The sequence below is a fragment of the Rhinoraja longicauda genome, chromosome 36 (assembly GCF_053455715.1).
Source record: "Rhinoraja longicauda isolate Sanriku21f chromosome 36, sRhiLon1.1, whole genome shotgun sequence".
Classification (NCBI taxonomy): Eukaryota; Metazoa; Chordata; class Chondrichthyes; order Rajiformes; family Arhynchobatidae; genus Rhinoraja; species Rhinoraja longicauda.
Window position 1 is genome coordinate 1,880,526 of NC_135988.1, and position 23,454 is coordinate 1,903,979.

Genomic DNA, 23,454 nt, shown 5'->3' on the forward strand with positions numbered 1-23,454 from the left:
CCGAGGTCGCAGTGAGAAGAGCGCGGGGCATGGGAGGTGGGGAAACTTGGTGAGAGAAGCCGCCTTCTTCAGGCAGCACCTCATAAAGATACTTCTGTCCGTGGGGAGATTGTGCCCGTGTTGGACCAGGCTGAGTCCACCCACTCTCTGCAGCCTCTTGCATTGGGATTGCCGTGCCAGGCCACAATGCAGTCAGGATTGTTTCTATACTGCATCTGTAGAGGTTTGATAGAGTGGTCAGTGACAGGTTGAATCTCTTTAAACTTCAAACAAACTTGAGGCACTGCCACTGTTTTCACCATTTTCATGATTGTATCTGTGCCCTGGGCCAGGACGAGTCACACATGATCACACGCCCAGGATAAAGGTGAAGGTGACTCTCTCCACCACTGACCCACCAACAAAAACTGCTCTCCCAACTTCCCCTTTCTGAAGTGAACAATGAGTTCCTTGGCAATGTTGGCATTGAGCGAGAGGTTGTTGGTGTGGCACTTCATCCAAGTGTCCTATCTCTCTCCTGTACGCCGAATCCTCAACACCTGTGATTTGGCCAACAACAGAGGTGTCGTCGGTGAGTTTATAGACAACATTGGAGCTGTGTTCAGCCACACTGTTACAGGTAGAGTACAACAGAGAGCGAAGCACGCAGCCATGAGATTCATCTGCATTGATGGTCAGTGAGGAGATCATAAGGTCATAAGTGATAGGAGTAGAATAATATATTAGAATAAAATAATAAACCTAAATGCTAAACCCAGACACATGGAACATGGGAGTAGGAGTGTGCCAGTTCATATTTAAGTGATAGGAGCAGAATTAGGCCATTCGGCCCATCAAGTCTACTCCGCCATTCAATCATGGCTGATCAATCCTCACCCCTTTCTCCTGCCTTCCCTCCATAACCTCTGACATCTTGAAATAAATGCTAACATTGAGTTTGTTTTCTTTACTACCGATTCGACTTGTAGATGAACTATTTGGGAATCCTGCACCAGCACTCCCAAGTCCCTTTGCACCTCCGATTTCTGGATTCTCTCTCCATTTAGAAAATAGTCTATGCTTTTATTCCTACTACAAAAAATGCATGACTCCACACTGCTACACAATATTCCACCTGCCACTTCTCTGCCCACTCTCCCAACCTGTCCAAGTTATTCCGCAGGGTCACTACCTGCCCCTCCACCTATTTTTGTATCATCTGCAAACTTGGCCACAAAGCCTTCAATCCCCTCGTCCAAATCATTAGTATACAACGTGAAGAGTAGAGGCCCAGCACCGAGCCCTGCGGAACTCCACTAGTCACTGGCAGCCAACCCGAAAAAGCCCCCTTTATTGCCACTCCTTGTCTTCTGCCATCCAGCCAGCCTGCTATCCATACCAACATCTGCCCTTTGATACCATGGGCTCTCACCTTCCTTAGCAGCCTCACGTGTGGCACCTTTTCAAAGGCTTTCTGAAAATCTAAGTAAACAACATCTACTGACTCATTTGTCCTGCTATTCACTTCTTTAAAGAATTCGAACAGATTTGTAAGGCAAGGTCTCCCCTTCACAAAACCATGCTGACTTTGGCCTATTTGATCAAGTACTCCGTAACCGGGTGGCGCCAGCAATGGCTGCCTCGCCAACAGTCTGACTGTCCTTTCTTCTGTTTTGTTATTTTACATGTGTGTCAAAGAGTATGTTTTAGTGTTCCTTGGTTTGTTTTATGTGGGGGAAACTTTTTTCAATCTCTTACCTCGACGGAGATGCGATTTTTCATCGTGTCGTAACTCCGTCCCCACTGCGGCCTAACATCGTGGAGTGGCGCGGACTTTCCTGGAGACCGGCCCGGCGCTTCATACTGCAGGCGCGGCGTGGACTTACCATCGTGGAGCTTGCGATCCCTTGACAATAGAGTAAACTAATAGTGTTGAACACCAGGCTGCAATGGACACAGCAGCCTTGCATGTGCTCCTGTTCAGATGGTCCAGTGCAGAGAGCCAGTGAGACAGCTGTTGGAGTTGGAATTAATGGGTCCATTGGTGCAGGAGGGATGTAACTAGTGAAGTTCTTAACTGATTACTACTTCCATTAATGATTAATAAATTCGAGTTTCATTGTACCTTAATCGGTACACGAGGCAACAAACTAACCTTTGAACCTTTGAATTATTACTCACATTGATGAGGTGGAGGAGTGAATGAAATGGAAGGTTTCCAAGTTTGCTGATGATATGAAATTAGATGAGGCCTGTTGTGATGTGGACAAGGAGATTCTGCAATGGGACATAGATAGATGGAATGACTGGGTGAAAACCTGGCAAATGGAGTTTAATGTGGACGTGCGAGATCATACACTGACAAGAGGAATCAGAAGGCATATTCCTATCTGATTGGAGAAAGAGTGCAAATAGAGTCAGAATCATGAGAGGAATAGATCGGGTAGATGCACAGAGTCTCTTGCCCAGAGTAGGTGAATTGAGGACCAGAGGACATAGGTTTAAGGTGAAGGGGAAAAGATTTAATAGGAATCCGAGGGGTAACTTTTTCACACATAGTGTGGTGGGTGTATGGGACAAGCTGCCAGAGGAGGTAGTTGTGGGAGGGACCATCCCAACATTTAAGAAACAGTTAGACAGGTACATGGATAAGATACGTTTGGAGGGATATGGACCAAACGCGGGCAGGTGAGACTAGTGCAGCTGGGACATGTTGGCTGGTGTGGGCAAGTTGGGCCGAAGGTCCTGTTTCCGCACTGTATCACTCTATGACTCTATAATCATACAGTGTGGAAACAGCCTCTTTGGCCCACACTGACCAACATGTCCATCAACACTTGTCCCACCTGCCTGCATTTGGCCCATATCCCTCTAAACCTATCCTACCTGTCTCATTTACCTCCTCCTGCAGCTTTGTTCCATACACCCACCACCCTTTGTGTAAAAAGCTTGTGTAAGTTACCCCTCACCATTCTATTGAATCTCTCCCCCACCTAAAATCTATGTCCTCTGGTTCTCGATTCCCCTACTCTGGGTAAAAGACTGCATTTTACCCTATCCATTCCTCTCGTAATTTGGTACCTCTATAAGATCACCCCCTCATCATCGTGTGCTCCAAGGAATAGAGTCCTAACTTGCTCAACCTCTCCCAATAGCTCGAGTCCGGGCAACATCCTCATAAATCTACTCCGCACCCTTTCCCACTTGACAACATCTTTCCCATAACAAGGTGACCAAAACTGAACACATTTTATTGTAAGTATGGCCTCACCAATGTCTTACTATATCTGTAACATTTCCTCCCAACTTCTGTACCTATTATATACAAATGATTGAAGCTCAGAGTGATCTCAGTAATCTCGTGCATGAACCACAGAAAGTTAGCAGACAGGTTTAGCAGGTAGTTAAGAAGATGACGGACATGTTGGCCATTGTTGAAAAGGGGTTGGACTTTGACAAGAAGGAGGTTATGTTACAGTGTACAGGGTGTTGGTGAGGCCATGGCTGGAATATTACCTACAGTTTTGCTCTCCTTACCTAAAAACATACAAGATCCCAGGTGGTTTGAGAGGATTGATGATGGAGTATTTTTACCCATTGGTGAATCCCCCCGACCCCCGCCCTCTATCCCGCTCCACCACCTACAAGGAGAAGCAGATACAAAATTAGTGACCGGTTATTTAAAACAGAGGTGTGCAGGTAGGGCAGTGAATCTCTGGAGAGTGGTGGGGGCCAGATTATAAATATGTTTAAGGTGGAGGAAGATTGAAGAGTTGGGGGTAATGGGGAACTGGCATTGACGATGAGTAGAGAAAACGAGAGGTCAGTCATAATCACACAGTGCCTGTCGAGGCTGCTGGTCCACTCCTGCTCTCAATCACTCCTTAAATCCAAGGAAGAGGCTTATAAATTGGCCAGAGGAAGCAGCAATTGGCCAGAGGACTGGGAGAAATGTACAACTCAACAGAAGAGGACAAAGGGGTTAATTAAGAGGGGGGGGGGGGGGGGAAGAGTATGAAAGAAAGCTTGCAGGGAATATAAAAACTGTGTAAAAGCTTCTTTAGATATGTAAAAAGGAAAAGATTAGTCAAGCCGAATGTAGGTCCCTTACAATCAGAGACAGGTGAAGTTATAATGGAAACAAGGAAATGGCAGAACAGTTAAACAAGTACTTTGGTTCTGTCTTCACTAAGGAAGACACAAACAATCTTCCAGAAATACTAGGGGACTGAGGATCTATTGGGAGGGAGGAACTGAAGAGAATCCACATTAGTCAGGAAATGGTGAAGGCAGAAAAATCCCCTGGGCCTGATGGTCTGTATCCCAGAGTACTCAAGGAGGTGGCCCTAGAAATCATGGGATGCATTGGTGATCATTTTCCAATGTTCTCTCGACTCTGGATCATTTCCTGTGGACTGGAGGGCAGCTCCAATTTTTTAGAAGGGAGAGAGAAAACGGGGAATTATAGACATTTAGCCTCACATCGGAAGTGGGGAAGGTGCTTGAGTCGATTATTAAAGATGTTATAGCATTTGGAAAGAAGTGACAGGATCGGTCAAAGGCAGCATGGATTTATGAAGGGGAAATCATACTTGACTAATCTTCTGGAATTTTTTGAGAATGTAACAAGTAGAATGGATAAGGGAGAGCCAGTGGATGTGGTGTATCTGGACTTTCAAAAAACCTTTGACAAGAGATTAGTATGCAAAATTAGAGTACACGGTATTGGGGGTAGGGTATTGACATGGATAGAGAACTGGTTGGCAGACAGGAAGCAAAGAGTAGGAATTAGCGGTCCTTTTCAGAATGGCAGGCAGTAACTAATGGGGTGCCGAAAGGCTCAGTGCTGGTACTAGAGTCATTTACAATACATATTAACAATTTAGACAAGGGAATTAAATGTGACATCTCCAAGTTTGCGGATGATACAAAGTTGGGTGGCAGTGTGAGCTGCGATGAGGATGCTATGAGGCTGCAGGGTGACTTGGATAGGGTGGGCGAGTGGGCAGATGCATGGCAGATGCAGGATAATGTGGATAAATGTGTGGTTATCCACTTTGGTGGCAAGAAGAGGAAGGCAGATTATTATCTAAATGGTGTCTGATTAGGAAAAGGGGAGGTGTAACGAGACCTGGACGTGCTTGTATATCACTCACTGAAAGTAAGCATGCAGGTACAGCTGGCAGCGAAGAAAGCTAATGAACGAGTAGGCCTTCATTGCGAGAGGATTTGAGTTTAGGAGCAAGGAGGTCCTACTGTAGTTATACAGGGCCCTGGTGAGACCACACCTGGAGTATTGTGTACAGTTTTGGTCTCCTAATTTGAGGAAGGACATTATTGTTATCGAGGGAGTGTAGCGTAGATTCACTCGGTTAATTCCCGGGATGGCGGGATTGACATATGATGAAAGAATGGGTCGACTGGGCTTGCATTCACTGGAATTTAGAAGGATGAGAGGGGATCTTAAAAACATAGAAAATAAGTGCAGGAGGCCATTTGGCCCTTCGAGCTAGAAGGATGAGCCATTCATTGTGATTTTGGCTGATTGTCCATAATCAATAATCCGTGCCTGCCTTCTCCCCATATCCCTTGATTCCACTAGCCCCAACTCTCTCTCAAATCCATCCAGTGATTTGGCGTCCACTGTGGCAGAAAATTCCACAAATTCACAACTCTCTGGGTGAAAAAGTTTCTTCTCGCCTCAGTTTTAAATGGCCTCCCCTTTATTCTAAGACTGTGACCCTGGTTCTGGACTCAGCCAACATTGGGAACATTTTTCCTGCATCTAGCTTGTCCAGGTCCTTTTATAATTTTATAAGTTTCTATAAGATCCCCTCTCATCCTTCTAAACTCCAGTGAATACAAGCCTATTATAGAAACATATAAAATTCTTAAAGGATTGGACAGGCTCGATGCAGGAAACATGTTCCCAATGTTGGGGGAGTCCAGAACCAGGGGCCAGTTTAAGAATAAGGGGTAGGCCATCTAGAACGGAGATGGGGGAAAACTTTTTCAGTCAGAGAGTTGTAAATCTGTGGAATTCTCTGCCTCAGAAGGCAGTGGAGGCCAAGTCTCCGAATGCATTCAAGAGAGAACTAGTTAGAGCTCTTAAGGATAGCGGAGTCAGGGGGTATGGGGAGAAGGCAGGAACGGAGTACTGATTGAGAATGATCAGCCATGATCACATTGATTGGTGGTGCTGGCTCGAAGGGCCGAATGACCTACTCCTGCACCTATTATCTATTGTTTTCAAGAGAGAGATAGATTTAGCTCTTCGGGCTAAAGAAATCAAGGGATATGGGGAGAAAGCAGGTACTGCTTTTAGATGATCAGCCATGAATAAATATAGTGGGTACATGGAGACCACCGTTCAACCCAGTAATGAATATTCCAACTAGAGCAGGGCTGCAGGGCAAGCAGGGCGGAGCAATTAATATAATAGTCCACAAAGTCACAATGGGGCGCAACAGGTCTTCAGGCAGTAAGATTTAAACAAAGGGGAATGACCCTTTCCAATCCTTCCTCACCCGCCCCCACCCTCCTCACCCAGTCCCCTGCCCCCCTCCCAACTTCCTCCCTGCCCACTCCCCCTCCATCTCACCTCCCTCTACTCCCACCCACCAGCCCTCCCTCCCTCTACAACCTCTCTTTCTACAGCCACCTCCACCCCCACGCTCTACTCCCCCCTTCACCCCCTCTACTCCTTGCCTCCAGCCGCCACTGCCACTCCCCTCTCCCTCAACCCCCCAACCTGCCAACTATCCCGCCCTACCCCCTCCCACTATCCCACCTTCTACCCGTCTACCCCATCCCCTTCACTCTACCCTCACCCCTTCGCCCTCCTTCTACCCCCCTCCCTTTCTCCATCCCATCTCTCTCCACCCCCCTACACCACCCCTATCCCCTCACCCCACCCCAACCAACACCCTCCACCCAGACCCCCACCCCGTCCATCCACCCCCTACCGCATCCTCCACCGCCCCCCTACCCCTCACCCACCCCCTACCCCTCCAAACACCTCCCCAAACAGACCCTATCCCTCATCCCCACCCAGACCCCCACCCCGTCCCCTCACACCACCACCCTCCCTCTACCCCACCTCTCTCCCTCTACCCCCACCCCCCTCCCTCCCTCTACCCCACCCCCTCCCTCCCTCTACCCCACTCCCTCCCTCCCTCTACCCCCACCCCCTCACTCCTCCACTCCTCCCACTCTCCTCCCTCCCTCTACCCCACCCCCTCCCTCCCTCCCTCTACCCCACCCCCTCCCTCCCTCTACCCCACTCCCTCCCTCCCTCTACCCCCACCCCCCTCACTCCTCCACTCCTCCCACTCTCCCCTCCCTCTACCCCACCCCCTCCCTCCCTCCCTCTACCCTACCCCCTCCCTCCCTCCCTCTACCCCACCCCCCTCACTCCTCCTCTCCTCCCCCACCCCTCCCTCTCCCCACCCCCTCCCTCTACCCCACCCCCCTCCCTCCCTCCCTCCCTCCCTCCCTCTACCCCCTCCCTCCCTCCCTCTACCCCACCCCCCTCCCTCCCTCCCTCTACCCCACCCCCCTCCCTCTACCCCACCCCCCCTCCCTCTACTCCACCCCCCTCCCTCTACCCACTACCCCCTCCCTCCCTCCCTCTACCCCACCCCCCTCCCTCTACTCCACCCCCCTCCCTCTACCCCACTACCCCCTCCCCTCCCTCCCTCTACCCCCTCCCCCCCTCCCTCTACCCCACCTCCCTCCCTCTACCCCACCCCCCCTCACTCCTCCCACTCTCCCCCCCTCCCCCGGGCCTCCAGCCCGTTTCCCGGGGTAACGGCAGGTGCCGAGGTCGGGCCCAGTCCTCGGGCTGTCCTCTGCCGCCGCCGCCTCGTCCTCCAGCAGCGCGCGGCCAGCCAGCCGGCCGGCCGGGGTGTGGGGGTGTGGGGGGTGTGTGGGGGGCGCCGTTACCGCGCCATGTTGAGCAGGTGAGCGCGCTGCTGCAGCAGGCCGTGGACACGGTGAGCGGGGCCGGGGACCAGGGGGGGGGCCGGGGGACCAGGGGGGGCCGGGACCAGGGGGGGGCCGGGGACCAGGGGGGGGGCCGGGGACCAGGGGGGGGCCGGGGACCAGGGGGGGCCGGGGACCAGGGGGGGGGCCGGGGACCAGGGGGGGCCGGGGACCAGGGGGGGCCGGGGACCAGGGGGGGCCGGGGACCAGGGGGGGCCGGGGACCAGGGGGGGGGGCCGGGGACCAGGGGGGGGCCGGGGACCAGGGGGGGGCCGGGGACCAGGGGGGGCCGGGGGACCAGGGGGGGCCGGGGGACCAGGGGGGGGGGCCGGGGACCAGGGGGGGGGGCCGGGGACCAGAGGGGGGGGGCCGGGGACCAGGGGGGGCCGGGGACCAGGGGGGGGCCGGGGACCAGGGGGGGGGCCGGGGACCAGGGGGGGGGCCGGGGACCAGGGGGGGGGGCCGGGGACCAGGGGGGGGGGGGCCGGGGACCAGGGGGGGGGGGGCCGGGGACAGGGGGGGGGGCGGGGACCAGGGGGGACCGGGGACCAGGGGGGGACCGGGGACCAGGGGGGGGCCGGGGACCAGGGGGGACCGGGGACCAGGGGGGGGCCGGGGACCAGGGGGGGGCCGGGGACCAGGGGGGACCGGGGACCAGGGGGGGGCCGGGGACCAGGGGGGGGGGGGGGGGCCGGGGACCAGGGGGGACCGGGGACCAGGGGGGGGGCCGGGGACCAGGGGGGGCCGGGGACCAGGGGGGGGGCCGGGGACCAGGGGGGGCCGGGGACCAGGGGGGGGGCCGGGGACCAGGGGGGGGGCGTGGACACGGTGAGCGGGGCCGGGGGGACGGGGACAGGGGGGGCGGGGATGGGTCCGGTATCGTCCCGGACCTCAGCCGCTACCAGGCCGGGCCGGGAGTGAGGAGAGGGCCGGGGACTCCCGTGAGAAGCGGGGCCCGGCCGGGGGTGGAGGTGGCCGGGAGCCCAGCTAGGGCCGGGAGGGAGGGAGGGAGGGGCCGGCCGGGCCCGGGGTGATGTGTGAAGGGAGGGAGGGAGCACAGAGGCGGCCACGGTGGCAGCAGTTGGTCAGTGTAACCTGGGCTGGAGTTGTAGGCTGGGGCTTAGGGGTGGCTTCACTGAGCGGTACAAGATCATCGGGGGTACAAGATCATGGGGGGGTACAAGATCATGGGGGGTACAAGATCATGGGGGGTACAAGATCATGGGGGGTACAAGATCATGGGGGGTACAAAGATCATGGGGGGGTACAAGATCATGGGGGGTACAAGATCATGGGGGGTACAAGATCATGGGGGGTACAAGATCATGGGGGGTACAAGATCATGGGGGGTACAAGATCATGGGGGGTACAAGATCATGGGGGTACAAGATCATGGGGGGTACAAGATCATGGGGGGTACAAGATCATGGGGGGTACAAGATCATGGGGGGGTACAACATCATGGGGGGTACAACATCATGTGGGTACAAGATCATGGGGGGTACAAGATCATGGGGGGTACAAGATCATGGGGGGTACAAGATCATGGGGGGTACAAGATCATGGGGGTACAAGATCATGGGGGGTACAAGATCATGTGGGTACAAGATCATGGGGGGTACAAGATCATGGGGGGTACAAGATCATGGGGGGTACAAGATCATGGGGGGTACAAGATCATGGGGGGTACAAGATCATGGGGGGTACAAGATCATGGGGGGTACAAGATCATGGGGGGTACAAGATCATGGGGGGTACAAGATCATGGGGGGTACAAGATCATGGGGGGTACAAGATCATGGGGGGTACAAGATCATGACGGGCACAAGATCATGACGGGCACAAGATCATGGGGGGTACAAGATCATGGGGGGTACAAGATCATGACGGGCACAAGATCATGACGGGCACAAGATCATGACGGGCACAAGATCATGGGGGGTACAAGATCATGACGGGCACAAGATCATGGGGGGTACAAGATCATGGGGGGTACAAGATCATGACGGGTACAAGATCATGGGGGGTACAAGATCATGACGGGCACAAGATCATGACGGGCACAAGATTGTGAGGGGCACGGATAAAGTGAATGTCCAGTCCTTTCCCCAGTTAGAGGATTCTGAAACTCGAGAGTAGATGCAAGGAAAAAGACACAAAGTGCTGGAGTAACTCAGGGGGTAAGGCAGCATCTCCGGAGAACATGGATAGGTCTAAAACTAGGGGGCATAGGATTAAGATGAGAGGGGAGAGATTTCAGAAGGAACATTTGCCAAGATCACAAAGTGCAAACTAGTGCATTTTAGGAAGTTAAACCTGGCAAAACTTACACAGTAAAGGGGAGGGCTCTGGAGAGTGCTGTAGAACAGAGAGATCATGGAGGTACAAGTATGTAGTGTTGAGGAAGGGGAGATGCCGGTAGTCAGGGTGGTGAAGAAGGCACATGGCATGATATATTTATAATATAAAAACAATGATATACTCAATCGTATGGAGTATTGATATGCACTCAATATGGGCATTGAGTACATATAGGGACATGATGTTACAGTTGTTTCGGACATTGGTGAGAACATATCTGGTCTATTATGAGTAATTTTGTTCACTGTGGGATATGATGATGCTTTTGGTTGATATAAGGTTGGAGACGGTGCAGAAAAGATTCTCAAGGATGTTGCTTGAGTCTTGAGGAAAGACTGGGACTGTTTTCCCTGGAGCATAGGAGTCTGAGGGGTGATTTTGTAGAGATTTATAAAATAATGAGAGACAAAGATAAGGTGAACTGTCACAGTTCTAAAACTAGAGGGTATATATTTAGGGTGAGAGGGAAAAGATTTGAAGGAGATGTGAGGGGCAGGTTATTCACACAGAGGATGGTGGGCATATGGAATGAGCTGTCAGAGAAGGTGGTGGAGGCAGGGACAATTACAGGGTTTAAAAGACATTTGGAAAGGTACATAGATGGGAAATGTTTGGAGAGATATGGGCTAAATGCAGGCAAATTAAACTATCTGAAAAAGACACAGTTTGCCATGGAAGACACTTGGCCGGGTGAGGAATAGAACATTCAAATACTGTGGTGGTGGGGTACAGAGTGCCTTCATGTGATTGTGGATGGGGAGTGTTGTAGAACAGAGGTGGTATCAGTACATAGTCCCATGAAAGTGGAAATGCAGATAGATAGAGTGGTGAAGAAGGCTTAGGGCATGGAGCATTGAGTACAGATATCGGAACCACCTTGTTATACCTGTGTAGGACGTCGGAGGTACTGCACCAGGAATGTTGAGTGCACTCCTTTTGCGGCTGTATAGGAAGGGTATGATTAAGCTGGAAAGGTCACAGAAAAGATTCAAAGCATGAACAAGTGTAGCAGTAATCTTTATCTTTGGGACAACAGACATCAGCGTCCAGGAATCAGGACTGCTCCAAGTAACAGGTTACGTGAGTGGGTGAGAAGTTGGCAGGAGGAATATAATGCGGGTAAATGTGAGGTCTTTCACTTTGGGAAGAATAAGATGGTGAATTGTCATTTAAATACTTTGCAGTGCCCCGTTTGCTCTGTGGGATTTTGTTGAGACATTCAAGAGAGGATATTTTGTCTCGGAGGCAGTGCAGAGAAGGTTCAGCTGGCTGGTTCCTGGGTTGTATAAGACTTTGGTGAGGACACATTTGGAGTATTGCGTTCAGTTCAGAGGCTAGTCCTCTCACACATCAAATCCAGCATCCCTGACTCACTGGACCCACATCAATTTGCATACAGGGCAAATAGATCTACAGAGGACGCCATCTCTCTGGCTCTTCACACTGTCCTGACTCACCTAGAGAGACAGGGCACGTACGTGAGGATGCTATTCATAGACTATAGCTCCGCCTTCAACACGGTCATCCCCACCAAGCTCATCACCAAACTCCACCAGCTAGGCCTTAGCTCGTCATTATGTGACTGGATCCTGGACTTCCTGCTGGAACGACCGCAGGCAGTGAGAATGGGCCCGCACCTGTCCTCCACTATCACCCTGAGTACCGGCACACCACAGGGCTGTGTTCTGAGCCCCATGCTCTACTCCCTCTTCACACACGACTGTGTTCCTGCATTCGACACCAACACCATTGTCAAGTTTGCAGATGACACAACGGTGATCGGGCTGATCACCAACGGGGATGAAACAAACTATAGAGCGGAGGTGCAGAACCTGGCGGACTGGTGCTCGGATAACAACCTGTCCCTAAATACCACCAAGACCAAGGAGCTGATCATCAACTTCCGTAGGTCACATAACGGGGAATATGCCCCGATCTCTATCAATGGGGTCAGTGTGGAGAGAGTGTCCAGCTTCAAGTTTCTGGGCACTCACATTTCGGAGGACCTAACATGGTCCAATAACACTGCTGCGCTGGTCAAGAAGGCACAACAAAGACTGTTCTACTTAAGAACACTGAAAAAGTCTGGTCTACCCCAACAGCTGCTGAAGACCTTCTACCGCTGCACCATAGAGAGCATCCTAACGCATGGAATCCCTGTGTGGTACCTCAGCTGCACGGAGGCAGAAAGGAAAGCTCTACAGCGGGTAGTCCATAGAGCTCAGAGGGCCATCGGAACACAGCTACCAGACTTGGAGGGCATCTACAACACACGATGCCTCAGAAAAGCCACCAGCATCCACAAAGACTCTTCACACCCCTGCAACAGTCTGTTCGAACTCCTTCCATCGGGCAGACGATACAAGGCCTTCTATGCCCGCACCTCCAGACTCAGGAACAGCTTCATCCCCAGGGCCATAGCTGCTATGAACCGGTCCTGCTGAGCCGGATGGCCACAACGCATAGATCAACTTGCACTTTACCCTGTCCAAAACTGTTACAACTGTTCGTTTCGTTGGGTTGCTGCTGTCTAAATTACCTAAATTAGTGCATCGTATGGGAGGCGCATTCCCAATCTCGTTGTACCCCTGGGTACAATGACAATAAAGATATATTGTATTGTATTGTATTGTATTGTGTTATGGGAAAGATGTTGTTAAGCTGGAAAGGGTACAGAGAAGATTTACGAGGATGTTGCCAGGACTGGAGGATGTGAGCTACAGGTTGAGTAGGCTGGGACTGTACGCGAGTTCGGCCGAAGGGCCTATTTCCACACTGTATCACTCTATGACTCTATATATGAAGACAGGTTGGGCAGGTTTGGCGTAGGTCCCTGCTCTCACTCCACACTCCTAGCACCTGACTCAGCTGAAAAGCAGTTGGCATTGGCTTTTGCTAGCCTGGGGGTTTGGCCAGATTGGAGTAGAGAGGAGAGGAGAGGGGATGCCTCAGTCACTGCCCTGCCTCTGATTTTAAAGGCTCTGATAGTTCTGTCTCTTCGTCATTATATACACGCTCCCTCTGTTCCTTCCAAACTGTTCAACAGCGCCTTTCCTCAGCGGTGTCTTTCCAGTATAATTCCGCATGTAATATTTTATTTTGTTTCTCTTTTGTAGGAGGAAGAGCCGGTTCAGCTGCTGGAGTCCTTCAGGGGTCACTGGAAGGGAATCACCAATTATTACATTGTGACCACAGGTCTGGCTGCAGTCTTTGTGAAGTTTTGGTGGAATAGTCTCTGCTGTGTAATGTGTGGTGAGGGGCGGTCTGGTGTGGAATCATGAAGCATCTGCATGCTGCACTAATCTGCTGGCTGATAGATGGGTGGGCTACAGTGGGAGACTCAGAGGAACACAGGTCAGAATATGAGGAGGCTGATGTTCAAGGGTGGCGCAGCAGTAGAGTTACTGCCTTGCAGTACCAGTGGACCCGGGTTCGATCCTGACCTCGGGTGCTGTCTGTATGGAGTTTGGACGTTCTCCCCGTGTCCGCGTGCGTTTTCTCCGAGATCTCCGGTTTCATATCATATCATATCATATCATATATATACAGCCGGAAACAGGCCTTTTCGGCCCTCCAAGTCCGTGCCGCCCAGTGATCCCCGCACATTAACACTATCCTACACCCACTAGGGACAATTTTCACATTTACCCAGCCAATTAACCTACATACCTGTACGTCTTTGGAGTGTGGGAGGAAACCGAAGATCTCGGAGAAAACCCACGCAGGTCACGGGGAGAACGTACAAACTCCTTACAGTGCAGCACCCGTAGTCAGAATCGAACCTGAGTCTCCGGCGCTGCATTCGCTGTAAAGCAGCAACTCTACCGCTGCGCTACCGTGCCGCCCACATTCCAAAGACATACAGGTTTGTAGGTTAATTGGCTTGGTATAAATGTAAAATTGCCCCTAGTATGTGTGGGATAGTGTTATTGTGCGGGGATCGCAGGTTGGTGCAGACTCGGTGGGCCGAAGGGCCTGTTTCCGCGCTGTACCTCTAAACTAAACTGAGGGTGGGCCTTGGTGGTAGAATCAGGGAACGAGAGAAATCGGCTCTGTTTAGTTTAGTTTAGAGATAGAGCGCGGAAACAGGACCTTCGGCCCACTGAGTCCATGCCAACCAGCGATCCCCACATACTAACACTATCCTACACACTAGGGACAATTTACAATTATACCAAGCCAATTAACCTACAAACAAGTACGTCTTAGGAGTGTGGGAGGAAACCAGGGATCCTGGAGAAAACCCACACTACAGCACAGAAATTGGTCCTTTTTGTTCACTTCATCAGTTCCAACCATCATGTATTATGCATTATCCTATTTGTCTGCATTAGGCTCGAATCTCTCCATGCGTTTCTTATGCAAAGATCTTTCAAATGTTGTAATTGTACCTGCCTGTACAGCTGCCTCTGGCAGCTCGTTTCACATAACCACCACCCTCTGTGTGTAACCCTTGCTCTCAGATCTCCTTTAACATTCTCCCCTTCACCCCTCTAGACCCCTTGATAAAAGACTCTGAATATCGACCCTATTACTACTTCTCCTAATGTTTCAAACGTCTCTACGGCTGCCTCTCAACTTCCCACATCTTTCGTTTTGTTTAGAGATACAGCGCAGAAACAGGCCCTTCGGCCCCACCAAGAACACACCGACCAGCGATCCCTACACACTAACACTATCCTGCACACACTAGGGACAATTTACATTTATACCAAAGCCAATTAACCTACATACCTGTAAATCTTTGGAGTGTGGGAGGAAACGGAAGATCTCGGAGAAAACGGGGAGAACTTACAAACTGCGTGCAGACAGCACCCGTAGTGGGGATTACACCCGGGTCTCCGGCATCGCTAGCGATGTAAGGCAGCAACTCTACCGCTGCGCCACCGTGCTGCCCAATTGAGAAAAAAACAGTCTGCCCTATCTTTCCTTATAACTACAGTCCTCCAAAGCAGGCAACATCCTGGTGAATCTCTTCTGCACACTTTCTATTGCTCTCGTGGTATGGTGAACAAAACGGTTTATAATATTCCCAGTGTGGTCCAAACAATGTTTTGTATAGTTGCAAAATGACATCCATCTCTGAAACTCAGAGTCTTGGCCAAAGAAGGCAAGAATATGGAATGCCTTCTTCACTACCAGTGTTATCACTTTCTGCAAGCTATGGACTTTCCCCCAAGGTCTCTATACATTCACACCCCTAGGATCCCTCCCAATTATTCTCCATATCCTATCAGAAGTTGGCTTCCCAAAGTGCATTACCTCACACACTTATTTGGATTAAATTCCATTGGTCACTACAGCCCCAAATTTCCATCTGTTCCACATCCTGCTGTATCATCATCTTTGCTATCTACAATTCCTCCGTTTTTTCTGTGTCATAGAGTCAGTCCTAGAGTGATACAGTGCGGAAATAGGCCGTTCGGCCCAACTTGCCCACACCGGCCAATATGTTCCAGCTACACTAGTCTCACCTGCCTGGGTTTGGTCCAAATCCCTCCAAACCTGTCCTATCCATGTACCTGTCTAACTGCTTCTTAAACGTTGGGATAGTCCCAGCCTCAACTACCTCCTCTGGCAGCTTGTTCCATATGCCCACCACCCTTTGTGTGAAAAAGTTACCCCTCAGATTCCGATTAAATCTTTCCCCCTTCACTTTAAACCTATGTCCTCAGGTCCTTGATTCACCTACTCTGGGCAAGAGACTGCATCTACCCGATCTATTCCTCCCATGATTTTATACACCTCTATAAGAGGTATACATATTCTGTTGTGCTGCTGCAAGCAAGAATTTGATCGTTCTGTCTGGGACATATGACAATAAAACACCCTTGACTCTAGACGTCTTCAATATCCTTTCTGAGCCCAGGTTCCCTAAACCTACTATCTTTGCCTCTTACTCTTGCAGGGATATACTGACTGGATTTTTACTATCTTGCTTTTAAACACCGCCCACCAATGGATGTTGATCTCCTTTTAGCAGTTACTCCCTTATCTATGTCCTCCAGGCCCTGCCTTACACAATTGAAATCTGCCTTCATTCACTCTGGGGCTCTATCTTGAGGACTAGCTTTATCATTCATGGCCAAACTATGGTCACTGTAGACAAAGGGTCCCTCTGCAGACACTCCCATCACTTGCACAACTTCATTGCCCAAGATAGAGTCAAGTCCAGCCCTCTACCAAGTAGAACTCTCCACAAACTTCCACAAAACCCTCGCATGCACTTCACAACTGAGGAACAGAAAAAACACAAAATGCTGGAGTAACTCAGCAGGTCAGGCAGCATCTGTGGAGAACATGGATAGGTGACGTTTCACAGAGTGCTGGAGTAACTCAGCGGGTTAGGCAGCATCTGTGGAGAACATGGACAGGCAATGTATCAGGATCGGACCCTTCTTTAGACTGGTTAAAGTAGGGGGACAAAGCTGAAAAAGAGGTGGGGCATGATAAGTGATAGGTGGATGCAGATGTGTTGGGGGGAGGCGGTTTGACAGGCAGATGGTTGGACAAAAGGCCAGAGATGAAAAGCAGACAGGCTGTAAGATAAGAGAGGAGTGAAATGTGAAGATGAGGAAGGGATATAGGTGGAAGGGGCAGGTTGGTGAGTGAAACGGATACACACCCAGGTGGGGCACAGGGGAGAGAGGCAGGTAAAGGATGAGGAGTGTTACCTGAAATTAGGGTAATGTTGATACGATTGGGTTAAGGAACAGTAACTGGTTTCACCAGGTTTGGATCAGTGCGGTGTGTTGTTTCAGTACATGTGCTGACTGCTTCAGTGTGTCATTGTCATGGTGAGATCAGAGACGGGAGGTCCTTCCTCTTGGAAGTGAATGGGCAGTCCCTGGTGGCTGGAAATATGAAGACAAATGTGCCCTCTTGATGGTCACAGACGGTGTTTTCCAGATGAAAACCTTCCGGTGAGACAGACGGACATCCCATGGCGCCTGAGGCAGATGGTGGACATACTTGTTTACGAGGAGAAGCAGAGCGAATCGGGAGAGACGGGACCATGTATGGAATACTTCCTGCAGCACAAAATACTGGAGACCCTCTGCACCCTGGCCAAGGCAGGGGTAAGCATGGCAGCGAGCGAGGGAGGGAGGGAGGGAGGGAGGGGTACACACTACAAAGCAAGGAGGGTGGACATTAATGGTGAGATGTGAGAACAGGGAGGCATGGAGGATAGGAGGAACTGGTGTGGAGGGGGAGTGCTGATGAGAGGTGTAGGATTGGGTGAATTTTGGGAGTAAGTGTTGTGGAGCTGGGAGGTAATGAGATGAGCAAAGGGGTAATGGTAAAAATGCTCAGTGGTAAGTGAGGAAAACAGTTGTGATGTGAAGAAAAGTTTAGTTTTGAGAAACAGTGGCCCTCTGGGCTACTGAGTGCAGGCCGACCATCGATCACCCGTTCACACTAGATCTATGTTTTTATATCCACTCCTTGTACACGAGGGGCAATTTACAGAGGCCATTTAACCGGCAAACACGCACATCTTTGGGAGGTGGGAGAAAACCGGAGCACCCATTGAAAATCCGCGTGGTCACAGGGAAAACGTCAAACTCCACACAGACAGCAGCTAAGGTCAGGCTTGAACACGGGTCTCTGGTGCTGCGAGGCAGCGCCCCAGGTGTGAAGGGAAGGGACAGACAGAGATGGGTTGGACTGGGCTGCCCAGAGTGTGGTACAGAGAGTGAGCGGGTTATTGGGCAGAGGTTGGGTTGCCAGGGAACATTGGGAGTTGGGTCAGGTGTGGGCCAGGCTGATCTCTGCCAAGTCTGTCTCCTTGTTCACAGTATCCCCCCGGTATGAAACAACAGGTACTGGTCCTGGTCACCAAACTCCTTGGACAGATTCAGCAACCGCTGCTGCCTCACGTCAACGTGCACCGCCCCGTGCAGGTGAGTGCCCCACTAATCCAGCACTGACTGCTGCTGCCTCACGTCAATGTGCACTGCCCTGTGCATTCCTCACTAACCCAGCACTGACCGCTGCTGCCTCATGACCATGTGCAGGTGAGTGTCCCACTAACCCAGCACTGACCGCTGCTGCCTCATGACCATGTGCAGGTGAGTGTCCCACTAACCCAGCACTGACCACTGCTGCCTCATGTCCATGTGCACTGCCCCGTGCAGGTGAGTGCCGTGTATTCCCCACTAACCCAGCACTGACCACTACTACCTCACGTCAACGTGTACCGCCCCGTGTAGGTGAGTGTCCCACTAACCCAGCACTGACCACTGCTGCCTCATGTCCATGTGCACTGCCCCGTGTAGGTGAATGTCCCACTAACCCAGCACTGACCACTGCTGCCTCATGTCCATGTGCACTGCCCCGTGTAGGTGAGTGCCGTGTATTCCCCGCTAACCCAGCACTGACCACTGCTGCCTCATGTCCACGTGCACCGTTGGGGTGCAGGTGAGTGCCCCACTAACCCAGCACTGACACCGTCCTTTACCCACTTTCTCACTCGCCCTGACATCCAACTTGCATCCTCCAACACTGCTCTGTGAGGCTGTGGGCAGTGGGTGTCACACGTTCACGTGTTATAGTAGTAGAATTAGGCCATTCGGCCCACCAAGGCTACTCCGCCATTCAATCATGGCTGATCTCTGCCTCCAAACCCCATAACCCTTCCAATCAAAAATGGAGATATCTACAAGGTAGACACAAAATGCTGGAGTATCTCAGCGGGACAGGCAGCATCTCTGGAGAGAAGGAATGGATGACGTTTTGGGTCGAGCCCCTTCTTCTCAGGGGAGTGGGCAGTACAGAGATAAAATGTAGTTGGAGACAGTAAGACTGGTAGGAGAACTGGGAAGGGAGTGGGGATGGAGAGAGAGGGAAAGCAAAGGCTACTTGAAGTTAGAGAAGTCAATGTTCATAGTGCTAGGGTGCAAGCTACCCAAACGAAATATGAGGTGCTGTTCCTCCCCATTTGCTCTGACAATGGAGGAGGCCCAGGACAGAAAGGTCAGTGTGGGAATGGGAGGGGAAGGGGTTTCTACAAAGTGTTGGACAGCACTGTCTCAGCGTGCACCCGGAATGGCTCCTGGCATTTCCATCGTGCCCAGCCATGTCAGACTCAAGTCAAGAGTGTTTTATTATCATACTAGACCAAGTGGACCCGTTGGGCCCAAACCTCTCCTGCATTGGTGCAGCACCCTCTCCTCCCCCCTCCCCCACCCCCTCTCTTCCCCCCCTCTCTTTCCCTCCTTTCTTCCCCCCCCTCTCTTCCCCTCTTCTCTTCCCCCCTTCTCTTTCCCCCCTTCTCTTTCCCCCTTCTCTTTCCCCCCTTCTCTTTCCCCCCTTCTCTTCTCCACCCCCCTCTTCCCCCCCCCTCTTCCCCCCACCTCTTCCCCCCCCCCTCTTCTCCCCCCCCCCCCCCCCCCCCCCAATAGCCTGATGGTTGTTGGGAAGAAGCTGCCCAGCACCTCATGCATAAGAGAAAAAGCAGCACAGACAGAAACAAGAGGATGGTCCAGAGGAAGTATTGATCATGTTCTACAACAGAACATCATCCGGTTGCTTCCAGCGCACAGTGAGGTTTTGTGATTTCCATCCACAGTATAATTGACCCAGTTACAGGCCCCTCACACTTCACGCGTGTTTGATTTATGTGTTTATAAAATACTACACTTGTTACTTTAATACCAAAGCTAGATTTATGTGCTCGTATATTTGGAATAAAGCGCACAATCGTAGTCGCGTGTGCGTTTAATTTACGTGTTTTTGAATTACGCACTGCTGTTCAAGCACCTGATCCCACATAAAACGCGAGCTGCCAGCAGTCTCAGTGAACAGGTACCTTCACTCGACGATAGACACAAAATGCTGGAGTGACTAGGCGGGACAGGCGGCATCTCTGGAGACGTTTCGGGTCGAGGACTTCACCCATTGCTTCTCCAAAGAGATGCTGCCTGTCCCGCTGAGTTTTACTCCAGCATTTTGTGTCTATCTTCGGTTTAAACCAGCATTTGCAGTTCCTTCCTACACAGGTACCTTGACTCCTACTGCTTTCCAGTTTCCTCTTTACGTTGTAAATTCTGAATGTTATACAAACTAGTTAAAATTTAAGTTGGTGTAAAGTTTTAAAGTGGAGGCTACAGTAATGCGCCATGTGGCTAATCTGCCTGTCTGCTCTCCGTTGGCTCCGCTAGAAGCTGATCTGTTTGTGTGGCGGGGAGCCGGCATCCAATACGGAAAAAGAAGAAGTGCACTTTCTAACCACAGTCTGTGTGAAACTAAAGCAGGATCCGTACCTGATGAACTTCTTCACAGAGGTAGGTTGGTTGAGTTGCAGCAGCCACTGTATCATCTGTTACACTGCCACATCACTGTCTCTCTGCATCCAACACGTCTTCGAGTTTGTGTGTGTCGGACTGGAATTATGACATGGAAAAAAAACACTGGAGTAATTCAGCATCCGTGGAGAACATGGTCAAGGTACTTCTTCAGACGGATTGTGGTAACGGGGAGAAAGGTGGGGTCGGGACAGACGCCGGCAAGTGACAGGCGGATACAGGTCAGGTGAGTTTGAATGGTAGATAGGCGGACTAAGGTCAGGTGGGAAGAAGGGGTTGGACACGTTAGAGGCAGGAAACATGTTCCCAATGTTGGGGGAGTCCAGAACAAGGGGCCACAGTTTAAGAATAAGGGGTAGGCCATTTAGAACTGAGATGAGGAAAAACGTTTTCAGTCAGAGAGTTGTGAATCTGTGGAATTCTCTGCCTCAGAAGGCAGTGGAGGCCAATTCTCTGAATGCATTCAAGAGAGAGCTAGATAGAGCTCTTAAGGATAGCGGAGTCAGGGGGTATGGGGAGAAGGCAGGAACGGGGAACTGATTGAGAATGATCAGCCATGATCACATTGAATTGCGGTGCTGGCTCGAAGGGCCGAATGGCCTCCTCCTGCACCTATTGTCTATTGTTTAAGACAAACGGTTGTGAGCTAAGGAGAAAAGTGATGCGAAATGTGAAGCCAGAGGAAGAGATATATAGGGAGGAAGGGCGTACAGGTATGTAGGTTAATTGACTGGGTAGATGTAAAAATTGTCCCTAGTGGGTGTAGGATAGTGTTAATGTGCGGGGATCGCTGGGCGGCGCGGACTTGGTGGGCCGAAAAGGCCTGTTTCCGCGCTGTATATATATGATATGATATGATATGATAATGGGACAAATAGATGCGCGTCCAGATAATTCCTCAACCAAGGCCGAGGACGGGATAAAAAAGGGGAGGGCAGGGGGGCGGTTGGTTACTTAACTCAAATTATGAGTTGACGTTTGACATTGTCATCGCTTTTGGTATTGAGTCTGAAACCAGGAGGCCACCTTTTGTAGTTGGGATGCTGATTGCATTCCTTGGAGCACAGGATGAAGGGGTGATCTTATAGTGGTGTATAAAATCATGAGGGCAATAGACAGGATCAATGCATGCAAGATAGACACAAAATGCTGGAGTAACTCAGCGGGCCAGGCAGCATGTCTGGAGAGAAGGAATGAAGAAGGTCTCTGACCCGAAACATCACCCATTCCTTCTCCCCAGAGATGCTGCCTGTCCCGCTGTTACTCCGGCATTTTGTGTCTATCTTCGGACTGAATAAGATCCTTTGGGACTGTAACCTTCCAGGATTCTCTACATTTCTTTGCATTCTCCTCTTTTCACTAATAAATCTTCCATCTACCCATCACATGCTTTGGTCGAGGAACCTACCCTCACATTCCTTGCCCTGCTTTCACCTTCCACTTGAATCACGACGTAAATGCCTGTGAGTCTCCTCTGTAACATTCCAGGGGCTGTGAGGTCATAGAGTCACAGAGTGATACAGTGTGGAAACAGGCCCTTCGGCCTAACTTGCCCACACCACCCAACATGTTCCAGCTACACTAGTCCCACCTGCCTGCATTTGGTCCATATCCTCCAAACCTGTCCTATCCATGTATCTGTCTAAATGTTTCTTAAACGTTGGGATAGATACCTCTCTCTGGCAGCTTGTTCCATACACCCACCACCTTCGGTGTGAAGAAGTTACTCCTCAGATTCCTATTAAATCTTTTCCCCTTCACCTTAAACCTATGTCCTCTGGTCCACGATTCACCTATTCTGGGCAAGAGACTGTGCATCTACCTGATCTATTCCCCTCATGATTTTATACACAGGTGTGAGATTTCAGTCCAGCAATGACTGCAGTCTCCCTGTGTTTCTTTTGGGTTAGGAAACTGACACGATAGTCAAAACTGCAGGTGCTGGAAATATGAACTAAAACAACAATATTAGAGACAGCCACTGAGGCAACATTTGTGGATAGAAACAGTAAAATTTATCGGGAAATCCCAAAGGCTTTCCATTAAAATCAAGAGGGCATTCGGGGATAGGACCCTTCATCATAACTGAGAGAGAACAAAAAGCTGGAGTAACTCAGCGGGACAGGCAGCATCTCTGGGGAGAAGGAATGGGTGACGTTTTGGGTTGAGACCCTTGTTCAGACTGTTTAGGGATAAGGGGAAGAGGAGAGAACAAGTCAGTGTTGAGCAGCAGAGGAAGTCGGGGAGGAGGGGTAAGACAAGTGGAATATCTGCGAGCGGATGAGGAGAGATGGACAGAGCAGGTAAATGCCAGCGAGGTGCACATTGTGCAACGTGTTGTCCATGGGAAGGAGGCAGCACCTGCCCAGCAGGCCAGACGGCAGATAGCAAGAGAAAACCTGAGGCAGGCTGATGCCAGGCAGAAGTGGCCAGTTGTGATAGAAGCAGCAGGACCTGGCCGAGGAATGTTGGTGATCACTGTGCCACTCTCCCAGGCAAGGCTATGCCAGTGCTCTAGGTGTGCTGATGCCTGCCATGTCCCCAAATGCTGGATACTCGACTGCAAAACCTATGGTAGTGGGGACAGCGTTTGCGTATTTTAATTGTTTTTTGTACACACACGGCACACACACACACACACACACACACACACACACAAACAGGGGCGGCGCGGTGGCGCAGTGGTAGAGCTGCTGCCTTACATCGCCAGAAACCCGGGTTCAATCCTGACTACGGGTGCTGTCGGTATGGAGTATGTATGTTCTCCCCACATCCTGCGTGGGTTTTCCCCGGGAGCTCCAGTTTCCTCCCAAACTCCAAAGAC

At 51.2% G+C, this 23,454-nt stretch overlaps 1 protein-coding gene across 3 annotated transcripts in view; it reads left to right on the forward strand.

The window, feature by feature from the left end:
• Positions 1–7,902: 7,902 nt before the first annotated feature.
• Positions 7,903–23,454, forward strand: part of LOC144610184 (FHF complex subunit HOOK interacting protein 2A-like) — a 52,189-nt gene continuing 36,637 nt past the window's right edge. The window contains exons 1-5 of one of the 3 annotated variants that reach the window (XM_078428744.1): positions 7,903–7,973; positions 13,440–13,518; positions 17,233–17,402; positions 18,123–18,227; positions 20,487–20,609. In XM_078428744.1, coding sequence (XP_078284870.1) covers positions 17,283–17,402; positions 18,123–18,227; positions 20,487–20,609 — 348 coding nt within the window. In that variant the 5' untranslated portion in view covers positions 7,903–7,973; positions 13,440–13,518; positions 17,233–17,282. Of the gene's footprint in view, positions 7,974–13,439; positions 13,519–17,218; positions 17,403–18,122; positions 18,228–20,486; positions 20,610–23,454 lie in introns of those variants that run through there. The other 2 variants (XM_078428742.1, XM_078428743.1) reach the window with 2 other exon arrangements.